Source organism: Stegodyphus dumicola, chromosome 3 (genome assembly GCF_044657685.1).
Source record: "Stegodyphus dumicola isolate Sdum_Otavi_A_Nest chromosome 3, ASM4465768v1".
Taxonomy (NCBI): domain Eukaryota; kingdom Metazoa; phylum Arthropoda; class Arachnida; order Araneae; family Eresidae; genus Stegodyphus; species Stegodyphus dumicola.
In genome coordinates, this window is record NC_140770.1 from 139,777,227 (window position 1) to 139,789,328 (window position 12,102).

At 30.9% G+C, this 12,102-nt stretch overlaps 1 protein-coding gene across 1 annotated transcript; it reads left to right on the plus strand.

The window, feature by feature from the left end:
• Positions 1 to 1,159: 1,159 nt before the first annotated feature.
• Positions 1,160 to 3,721, plus strand: LOC146998098 (uncharacterized). Its single transcript, XM_085812450.1, has 3 exons — positions 1,160 to 1,682; positions 1,926 to 2,606; positions 2,653 to 3,721. The coding sequence occupies exons 1-3, from the start codon at positions 1,491 to 1,493 to the stop codon at positions 3,589 to 3,591; spliced, it is 1,812 nt and encodes a 603-aa protein (XP_085668576.1). The 5' UTR covers positions 1,160 to 1,490; the 3' UTR covers positions 3,592 to 3,721.
• Positions 3,722 to 12,102: the final 8,381 nt, after the last annotated feature.

The following is a 12,102-nucleotide window of genomic DNA, read 5'->3' on the forward strand; positions in this document are numbered from 1 at the left end:
AGATTTTTTTTTTTTTTTTACTGCCTTGTTTGCGAAAGGAATATCTGGAATTATTAAATTCCTACTATTAGCTCACACTCTCCCTATATCTTGTTCAAATTTTCAGTACATAAAATGCTTTTTATTCATCCACTCAAGTTCAAATACAATTTTTTAAACTTGCAGTGAATGACACTTGATGTTAATACAGCTTTTTCAGATATTAAAATTTTTTAATTTTTAATTTAAAAAATTATGTTTGTATTTTTATTTATTTATTTTTGTATTTTTAAACTTTTCTTTGTGGACCTAAGTAGGAATTGACTTAATTTTTTTTTTTTTGGGGGGGGGGTTATATTACTTGTTTTTTAATTCCTTCAGGATGAGTATCGACCAGTTTGACAGACTTGCAGATTCTATATCGTATGAAAATTAGGATTTATAAAATTGGTTTGGAATACAGTATATAAAGAGAATTAAATTCTTTATATACTGTATTCCAAACCAATTTTATAAATCCTAATTTTCATACGATATAGAATCTGCAAGTCTGTCAAACTGGACACCATCCACCATATAATAAAAGCAACTTCATATTTTTTTAACTCGCTGTCTTTTGTTTTTCTTTTTATTTATTTTTGAATTTAGAATGAGGTTCAAACTTTGGACAGTTTATGAAAAATTATGTGCATGATCAAATATGCAATAAAGTAAAAATAAAGAGAGAATTTATAGATGATATATGATAAAGAGATGCAGATATATTTTTACATAAGGATTTCTATTTGCACTGAACATTTTTAAACTAAATTAAAAAAAAATAATAATAATGAATAAAATAAGAAATAAAAACAATAATAATAGGTAAAATAAGAATATAATGATTCATGATTAAATATAAGAAACACGTTTCAAAATGAGAAAAGCTAACTGAATTATATCGTCTACGGGTGAGGTTCGAACTTGCCACCTTTCCATCCCTCCGCCACCAAAGCAGCGCGCTGACCACTCAGCTATCTGTGATAGCATCGTTTGTGAAAAATAATGTAACAAGTAGCATATCTGTGATAGCATATCTGTGATAGACGTTGAAATTCTGTAATTAGTATTGAAATGAGGTGTAAGCAACAACTCAACTTTTCCAGTAGTAGTTGTATTGAAAGTACCTAAGCACGGGGGAAGTTCGAACTCGCCATCTCTCCATTTGCAAAGCAGCGCGCTGACCACTCAGCTATAGTGTACTAGAAGATATAGTGGGATTATCGCCCCATACACCCCGTGTTAAAACACGGTAATCTTTTTCGTACAAATAATCGAGGGCGGTGTCAGCGCATATGCCCCATCGAAATCAGGTAGACGTTTGTTTACAATCGTTGACATCTGTCACTTGCTATCTTCCTATTAAAGATCGAATCATTACTGCTACTTTTAATGCTGTAAGTGAGCTGATAATTTTACACAATAATCTTGGGTATTCTTTTTTGTTGTGAGCTGCTGAAACGTAATTTGATATGTCGGCAAAACTCTCACGAAAGTGTTTTGTTCCCGGCTGTATATCTGGTCACCAAAATGCCACAAAAGCATCACTGTTTAAAGTTCCCAAAGACGAAAATCTTCGTCGAGAATGGGCGAAAAGAATCTCCAGAGGAGATACAGAACTATTGATTGGTAAAATTCTAGTATACGGTGCAGCCTTGGCGCGATTTTGAAAATTATCACCAACACCAAAAATGACCCAAAGAACGTCTATGTATATACTATACACTATATATTATCACTACATACATACTATATACTATGTATAACTATATATATTCTTTGAATGACCCGTTTACTACTCATCGTATATGTTTCGTTTTTAGTGCTCATCATAAAGTCGCCAAAAGAAGCCAAATCCCGTATGCACCGGATACTAGGATTAAACCCTATCGATTCACCACAGTGTGTGTGAACTGCATTTTGAAGAACACTTTATTGAGAAATATTATCATCATATTGTTAACGGTGAGGAAATAAAAATTCCAAGAGGTAAACCACTGCTTAAACCTGAAGCAATACCTAGCATGTTTCCGAATGCTCCAAAGTATTTTAATAAACCTCTACCACAAAAAAGGAAAGTCAGAAATAATATAATAACTGTGACAAAAAAAACATGTATGAATAAAGACAATATTAGTATTTCAAACATCCCTGTTAAAAGAACTGTAGCAATAAGTGATGTAGAGACTGTCCAGTTACCTTCTCCATTTTGGTCAAAATTAAAAATCAAAAGCTGTCCTCAATCCATAGTATTCTTAAATCTGATTTGTAATGAAAATTTTCCGTACCCTTTGGTCAGAAAATTAGTCAGGATCATTGAAAAAAATAATGAATTCATTGCAGATGTTTTCATGTGTGGCCAAAAAACCCAATCTGTTACTGTGAGCGAGCTGGTAATTTTACTGAATAATGTTGAGGCAATATCTGTCTGCAGTGGAGTTGGAACCATTTTGGAATACAATCAGCACTATCATAAAAATGTAAATATTATGCATGATCAGATGTACAGTAAAAAGTGTGCAATTAAAATTAATGAGTCTGCAACATGTGTGCATTGTAAATATGTAAATAGATTACTGAAAAAAAAAATTGTAAAAATAATTATTTGAAATCAAAATTAAGCAATAATAGAAAAAACAAATTGCTATGTTGTTTAAGAAAAAATTTACAGAGTTATCCTTAAAACTGAAGGAACAAAAAACAAATGAAATGGGCACTTCTGTTGTTTCCTCAAATCCGAAGCAATTACTTGCTATAAATGCTTTTAATAATGCCTCCAAACGTAAACGTACTCAAGGTATGATTTATGATCCAAAATGGTTAATTGAATGTATAATAATGAGAATGAAAGGACCAAAACTTTATGAACATATCCGTGAAAATAAAATTCTGATTGTGCCTGGAAAGAACTGCCTACAAAGATATGTTAAAAATTACCGCAGTGGATTTGATTTCTGTGATTCTGTTTTTCAGGCAATCAAAGTGAAAACTCAAAGCATGGAACCATATTTTCTCCATGGTGGTATATTGATAGATGAAATGAAGTTATCTGAAAATTTGCACATGAGTTCAGATGGTCAAATTGAAGGATTTGTGGACTTAGGAAATTTTCAAAATGGAAAAAAGCAAAGCAATCATGGATTAGTATTCCTATTTCAACCATTTGTGGGTGACTGGAAGCAGATTGTTGCAGTTTTTGCCACATGCAACAATATTAAAGGAACCTTGCTTGCTGACTTGATAATAGAAGCAACAATTTTGTTAGAAAATGCAGGTCTGTATGTAGATTTTATAACTTGTGATGGGGCTACGTGGAATAAAGTAATGTGGAAGAAATTTGGTATAGGTACTCAATCAGATAATACAACTGAATATCAGATAAATCATCCATGTGATGAAACACGCAAGTTAAATTTTATATCTGACTTTCCACATAATAATAAAATGTATGCGAAATGCCTTTTTGAAACATGGATTTTACACACCATATGGAGAAGTGCGCCCAGAGCATATAATTTGTGCATGGAAGAAAGATTGTGGTGCCGTTACTTTAAAAGCAATGCCACATATTAATAGAAAGCATCTTTTTCCGAATAACTTTGAAAAGATGCGAGTGGATTTAGCATTTCAGTTGTTTGGAAATGAAGTAGTCAATGGCCTTAGTTTCTTCCATAATGAAATAGAAGAAATGTACGGGAATTTAGAAGGTACAATACAGTTTGTGAAACAGATAAATTCATTAATTCATACAATGACATCTAGATATCCTGCAGAAGCTTTATTTTTAAATTCAGACAAGCACACAGCATTATTAAATTTTTTGTCATTTCTGGATGAATGGGAAAAGCTCACTAAAGAACAAAATATGAAACTTGGTTTGATTAGTCATGCAACTGTTGAAGGGTTACGTGTAACGTTAAAATCAACATTGTTTCTACTTCATTACATGACAGAAGAATTAAATTTAAAATACATTTTAACTTCAAGACTAAGTCAAGATGCATTAGAAAATTTATTTGGTATTATCAGACAGTCTAAAGGTTGTAATGATCATCCAACACCTAGTGAATTTTTGAATATTATTGAAACACTGCGTTTTTACAATCTTGCCAAGTCACCAAAGCATGGAAATGTATCAGAGGAAGTTATAACTGCACTTCTTGCACCCTCCATTGATAAAATGCATGCTGTAAAAAATAGTCAACATATTGAGCATGTAATTGACCAACTGATTGAAAAAGGTCAGTTGGTTGATGCATGCTCATCATTTGATTTCTATTGTACAGCTGTTGATCATACGTACACATCGCAACAAAGTGACTCGCGTATAGTTTATTACGTTGCGGGATATGTTGCTAGAAAGTGGATTAAAGTGGAGAAATGTATTGCTTGTTCAGAAGTTTTAAGAAATGTTGGACTAGAAAGCACAGTAAATTCTGAATTTATTTCTTTAGTTAGTAAAATGAATCTTACACATCCTTCAAATAGTTTATATGCATTGATTGAATATCTTGAGAAGTGTTTTGTGAATTTTTTTAATGTAAATATAATAGAAAGAAGCAGTGTTGTACAATTTGTATCAACGCTCAAATTAAGTCATTATGTAGGTTGTGATTTACATAAAATAATGCTGACCAAAAAAATTCTAAGATTTTATATTATCACACGATTTCATTTTTACACAAAAGCTTTAAACAAGCAAGCAAACACAAGTCAGAAAGGTAAATTTTTAAAACTTCATAGAACTCGATGAAAAGAAGCTGTACTTAAGCTAGAATTTCAAGATACAAGAAATATCACCTTTTAATGAAAACTGCCCCCCCCCAACTGCAAATATCATCTGCATTGACATTGGCCTGTTTAATAATATTTTGTCAAACCATTTTTGCCATTATTGTACAACAATGTCAAAAAATTGATGCAATAAATGTGATCAAGATCTTTCACTATTTCAGTGATCAAAGCTGATCATTGTAGTTCTGAATAGCGTAAGATTCGTTAAATATGATAAGTATTGATTCAGGTTTATGTAATGATTTGCCTCATAAAATTTTTGTTTCCTCAACTCTGACAGTATGGCTGTAAAATGTATCAATAAAATGCTCTTCGAAATGCAGTTTGCACATACAATCATGATTTGATATCTCTGTATTCCCTCAAAATTCTTTTTTCATTAATTAGAATAAAATTTAGAAGCTTTAAACAGTGACTCTCTTGTGGCATCTTATTGTCCACATGTGCAACTAACTATAAAAAAACTTTCAAAATAAATTTAGGGTTACATCAAGGTAAAGTATCTCTTTTATTTTTCCACCAAATAAATGGATTTTTTATACTATATATGTGTGTGTGTGTGTATTGTTATTTCTCTCATTTCATTCATATATAATTTAATAATGTTTTGAAATCTAATTTGCACATTATTTGACTACATTCAAACAATAAAAATTTGACATTGCTAATTTTGCTTTAAGTTAACCAGATCAGATGTAATAATTTTCATTATCATTTCGAAATGAAAATTAGGTTGTTTGATTAAGGCAAAACATATGCACTATATAAATTAAACTAAGAAGAATAATGTTTTCATGGAGTACATTTTAGGGTGCCAATTCATTTCTCAAATATTATTAAATCAAACTGCCTTACTTTCATGATTCAGTTTGATTTAATAATATTTATAAGTATATACATTGCTATAATGATGTAGAAGTCATGTAAAATTTTCTATTCTAAAGTGGTGATAAAATCAAAAAGCCTCTAAGAACCATGAAATTAAGGTAAAAATACATTTTTTATAAGAAATACATAGATTTTATATATGCATTTTCGTTTTCTCACTTTCATTTCATTCATACGATAGCGCTTTGACATTTGTTGTAAAATTTAATTTATATATAAGTTGCCTGCATTTCAAATGCAGTTCGACAATAAAAATTAGCATTACTTATTTTGCTTTTAAATTAATTAGCATCTGAGATATGATAATTTATGTTATAACTTAGAAATTATTTAGGTTGTTTAATTTAGGCAAAGCATATGAAAGTTATCTGCTTAAGAGGAGGTTTTATATTTGCTTTTGTAGAAGGCTTTTGAAGGGAAACTGACTGAGATTCACATTAGGTTTGGGGGCAAACAATACAAAATCACATGCAACCAGCCTGTTTGCTAGGAATGATTACAGGTTAACCAGTGTCCAAGAATTTTACCTCTTAATATTGGTGGGCCTCAAAATGATCAAAGATTGTTTCACACTTCTGTGCACTTAATTCAGACATTATCTATCAGTAAAACCAGGTAAATATTAAAAGATAATGCAAGAAAACCTGAGTAGTAAAAATGTAGAGCTCTAAATGTTCACAAATTTGAATTAAAATTGTCTAAATTTTTATGGTTTTTATAGATCAATTCAGTTTTAAGTGATATATCATAGTTTCATATTAACATACTTATACAAAAATAAATAAATAAATGATATATAAATTTTAGCATTCATGTAAATATCTTTGAATGAAAGTGTGAGTCCATTGTTCCATGTGAATTCATTTGCTATATTACTTGATAAGAGGTAGAAGGTATTGAGTTTTATATAGTGCAATTTATAAAGAATTTAGGAAATGGCAAATTTAAAATGGTCATACAAGATGAGCATTAAAAATATATAATTTCTGTAATATATGCAAGGAAAAAAAAAAAAAAAAACTTCTGTAGGCCTCTTAAAGGCGCCATGAAATTAAATAAATATATTTCTTAAAAAAAGATGAGAAAAATTTCGTGTGAAATATGTTAATTTAGACCTTTAAACATAATTGAAATTGCACTAAACGTCTCGGATTTATGGGGCACATGTGATCACAGCGCCATCTAACGGAATGTCGAAACTCGATTACGAAAAATAGCGCCGATAATTCCACTATATCTTCTAGTACACTATAACTCAGCTATCTGTGATAGCAGTGTTTGTGAAAAATAATGTAACAAGTAGAAGTCGCTGCAAAGGTCCTTTAATTAAACTTAAATAAATGATTGCTGTATGACACAAGTTGTAACTTTCCTCCAAAATTTCGTAACTGTATTTTATTGAATACTCTTTCACAGTCAACTGCTTTATTTTAGGAGTTATTATATTGCTGAAGTTAGTTTTTGGTATATTTAATATTGGGATATTTATAGAGCTTTTTATTACACATGATATAGCCAATATTTATAATAATTAAGGAGAATTTTGTAAGGCAGAAACTTTGATTTCGTAGAAACTGTAATTTATTTAGGCTCCTATTACTTACGGTGTTATAAATAGGTGAAGCATATGGACATACTGGTCGGATCATTGCTTTATAAGTATACAGTTTTCCCCTTTAATGAGAATTTTAAATTTATACTAATATGTACGGTTTGAGAAATCTGAAGATGGCGTGAACAATGCTGATTATTTTATTGCTGTATACAGTTATATTTGTAAGCAAAAACTCATCTCTGTGTGGCTCTGACGCCATATTGAAACGGGTAAGCAAGAAGGTTTTCTGATTATGACACGTGATAAGAACTCGGTCGGCTATTGGCTATACGCGCGCGTCGCGGGCGTAAAAGCTGAACAGGAGCGTACTCAGTTTTACGTTTTCTGCGTCCTGCGAATTTACGCCGGCGTCAAAAAAGTTACGTCAACTACGTCGGGAGCGTCCTCGTGTGGACGGGCCTTAACTGCGCAAAGACGTTCATTTAACATTTGCACGTTTTGTCCTGGTGCGGTTCTGCTCTAACGCGGGCGCTGTTATACTTGCAATCCCTAGTGATGCTGTTCTTCATTCTTTAGATTCATCACATTCATTTTCGATAAATTAAATGCTCAAAACTGGTGTTATCTAATGATAACAAACTGAGCGTTTAGAAGAGAGGCTTACCATACCCATTTTAGATGTATCTGCTTATGGCATAAAGAATTTTTTAATGGTACTCCTTTCTGTATTAATGGTGTTAAGCCAAAACCAAGCGACTTTTAATTTCATTAATTCATTTTTACTTGTTATTCAAATACTTAAGTTATTAAATTTAATTCCCATGCTACTTTTACAGATATTTTTGATTAAAATTTATGTTAAATCTAAAGGAGTATGCATGTGAGTTTTTATTTCTGATGCTATTTTTGAAAGCTTTAAAATATATAAATAAATATTTAATTAATGAAATAATCGTCCTTTTTATCTTTGTGCTTAATTTAAAACATGCTTGGTAATTTTAAAATCGAATCAAAAGTAAATGTTCAAAATAGTAAGCTATTTTATCGTCTAGAAACTGCTTCTTTGATTTAAAATAATTTAGGTTTGATTTCTTTGATTTTCCAAAATAACTTTATGATATTCTTTTCAGGGATAAAATTCAAGTTAGGTAAGAATCTCGAGGACTAGAAGTATTCTTAAAACTGAAAAAATTATTCTCAAGCTCCAGGAGTCACTAGCTGAAGATCCTAGGAAAGACTACATGATTGGAAAGGACTCTCGTAGGTTTATTTAACAGTATGTTTATAATAGAGTTTGAATAATAAGAAATAAGCTAGCTTAGGACATAATTAATAATACTAGCTAAAGCTTTTATTTTACAGTAGAACACATTACGATAAGCCAGTATTCAGCCTTTTAAAATCCTTTGCATCGCGCTTACAGTGGCGATCGCGTGGTGCGAGAGGCTTCGGTTGCATCGGGTATGTAGTTGCTTACTCGTGTCGTCATCTATTAGCACCAATGAGAAGTGCTTCTCCGCACGAGTTTCAGATGCACTCGATAAAGGAAACTCGATCCTGGGTCTAATGCAAGGAGGTTAGAATAGAAGGAGGGAAGGTTCAACTTAAACGGTGAAGCTTGGCGGCCATGTTACTGTTATCGCTGTGACTTGTGCAAGGAAGTCTGTAATTGTAACATTTTTTTTTTCCTTTTCTTTTTGGAGCATGTCAGCTTATATTGCATATGGATGCACAAATAGATTTTCAAAAAATATTCCTGGGATTACTGTTCACTCGTAAGTATTGATTTTCTTTTTTTGTGTGTAATTTCATAATATGTTAAAAAATATCACAATGTCATGTTGTTTTCTTTCCAGATGTGAAAAAAAAAAAAAGACTTAATAATAATCGAAACATGTTAAATACATTTTAATGTTTTGCTGGTATCTTCGTTCCTTAGCATACAATGATATATGCTAGTAATTAAACTGTATAATTTGAACGCTTAGGTAAATCGTTTTATAATTTTCATGAAAAGTAAGAAATCAATTGTTACTATTTTTATGAATTATAAAACTGTTAAGTAAAGCAACGCTTTCTTTATGTATTTATTATTATTCATTTTTAAGTTTTGTGAACTGTTACGAATATAATTTGTGCATTTGATCAAGATAAACTGTTCTGTTGTTAAAATGTTTTTGCATAAGTTTACAAATTTCTGGGCAGTATAACGATAAACGTAAGTAAAATATTTACACAATTGAACATGTGGAAAGATATATCCAAAAATTTATATAGGTATATTTCTGTAATTCAGCTTAATTCAAGGTAATTTCTCTGAGATTTATAAATATGAAACGCGCATAAACTGAAATCACATAAATCTGTTTTATTTTATTAATATTTATTTTCTTGTTGATATAAGGTTGTTGGTTGTGAAAAGAATCTATTTAAAACTTTCATTTAAAAAAAAGCAACATGTTACCATTTTTTTAGATAATTATCTGCTATTATTTTCAGGTAAAAATGATTCTAAATGATTTTTTAATAAATTGTAATAATATTGCGAATAAATCAGAAATATCAATTCTTAAAGAAACAACTGGAAAGTATACCCAACAAGTTGCTAATAAAACCTATACAAATTCTTGAAATTATGCAGAAACATCATTTTTAAAGGCTTTAATGTAATGCACATGCATTTAGATTTCGAACTATTTCTTAATGATATTCTGTACTTAGTAAATTACAGATATCATCTTTATAACTTTAAAACAAAAAACTAACAATAGCGAAGCATTTCATTATAAATTTAAGATATTTTTACTGGAAAATCCATGCACGGAACAGCTTAGAAAAACACGTACGTTTCACTACCGTATGGCAATGTTTTGTAGTTACAAACATGGATGCCGCTTGTTCCATGGAGTTTCATTCCCCGATAGTGAAGGAAACTGCGAACCCTCCCTCCTTCTATTCTAACCTCCTTGGTTTAATGCGAGCCGAATTCTCTACCATAGCCCAAAAGAATTCTCATGCGCTAAGTTCAAGAATTTCAACTCTTTCAAATTTGCGAGCGTTTTTTTATTCTCGAGATCGCTACATTAGCATATGCTGATTTTCATAATAACATTAACCTATTTGCTACAGTGGTTACAATTATCCTGATTAAGACATGCTAAACATCTTAGAGGAATAGGGAAAAGCATAGCTGACATCATTCAATTGAGTTCATCACGGCTGATGTCGTGATGCCATCAATCGAATAACACTGCCAATAATGTCAGTATTCTCAATGATATCAATATTGTATATAGGTGGCTGTCATTACAGCTTCGTCACAAAATTCGCTTTTGGTTCCGACGTTGGAAAATTTTAATAAAATGTTTCAGGTTCAAAAAATTCTAAATTTAGAAAGAAAGTTTCTATAATGGATTACTTTCGTTTTTGTCTTTTTGTTTATACTTATAAGAATTTGCATTCCTTTTCCTAAATGTCTTAAGTTTTTGCGATGCTTGCATCTTCCGTTGATTGAAATATATGAATTTTGTGCTGAAATTCGTTTTGAAAGCAGCTTCCTCTTCTTTTCACATGCAATTTCTTTAATTCGTTCCATATTTTTTTAGATGTTTATTTATTTCTTATATGTGCGATTTGGTTGTCTTAATTTATGACAACTTATGCTTGTTCATCTCCTTTTATCCACTCAGAGATAATTTCTCATAATGCATCGTTTTTAATTAAATTTCATAAATTTTCTTTTTTTTGGAATCATTTCTAGTTTGTATGTCCATAGCTAGTTGTTATTGTTTAATTTTACTACTGAGTATCTATTTTCCCAACTAGAAGCCATTCTTGCTTTCGTTTTTTCGAGTGCGCAATACACAATTATATTAGTTTTGTTTCACTTTTCGAAAGCAGGCTTGACTTTTTCGATTATCCAGTGGAAGTTTATGACAAAGTTCCTTTTATGTCTTTATTTTAATTTTAAATAGCTTATATCGGTATGCTTTATGCGTTCAGATGAAGTAAATATAGTCTCATAATCAAATGTTGAAAAGAAGCGCGTTTGTTTGCTTGTTATCTAAAAGCAGCTAATTACCGATAAGCAAATAGTAGTTGCTTGCTGAGTTCTTTTACAATAATTTAAAAGGCAACAGCGAAAAGCAAGAATCAATTTTTTTCTTATATGACAACTTTATTATTCCTTGTAGCCCTCACTAACTCCTTACTGATTTCATGCATGACAACACTTAGGAACTAAACTGAAACTAAAGGTGAAGTGAAAGTAGTAGTTATTATCTAGTAGAAGTAGTTGTAGTTATTATGACCAATAATAATTGTTGCCTACATCACTTCCCTACCAGTAACAAAGTTACGTTACTCTGAAAACATTTGTGGGAGAGAAGATACAAATATCTATACAAATAACACTGATACAAATATATAAATTGAAATTATGTAAACAAAAAAAAAAAAAAAAAAAAAAAACATAATTAAGTTTTAAATTAATCTGAAAGAGTTATAAGTTCAAGAAGAGTCAATAACGTCATTGAAACGAACTGGAAGTTTTACTTGTCTTCCACATCGTGTTAATTTTTTAGATTGTTCTAGTTTCTGACTTGGCACAGATGTATGATCACTTTTTGAAGTTGGAGACAAAAGTTCATTAGGTTGTAACACATAAGCTGGTAACATAACATTAACCTATCCACAGAGATACTAACTTCTTTATTTTTAATTGATAGAAGAAAATATTTCGGGGTTCTTTGCAGTACCAAAAAGGGTCCTTCATATGGGGGCTCCAAAGGTTTTTTTACTCTGTCAACCCGCAGAAACACATGCTCGCATGTGTACAAATCTTTTGG

Excerpts from the sequence above, each read along its gene's own strand:
- LOC146998098 (XM_085812450.1), top strand. The coding sequence starts at position 1,491 with ATGTCGGCAAAACTCTCACGAAAGTGTTTTGTTCCCGGCTGTATATCT. Across the intron at positions 1,683-1,925 it reads ACGGTGCAGCCTTGGCGCGA|TGTGAACTGCATTTTGAAGA; the intron begins TTTTGAAAATTA and ends CACCACAGTGTG. Across the intron at positions 2,607-2,652 it reads ATAGATTACTGAAAAAAAAA|AAACAAATTGCTATGTTGTT; the intron begins ATTGTAAAAATA and ends CAATAATAGAAA.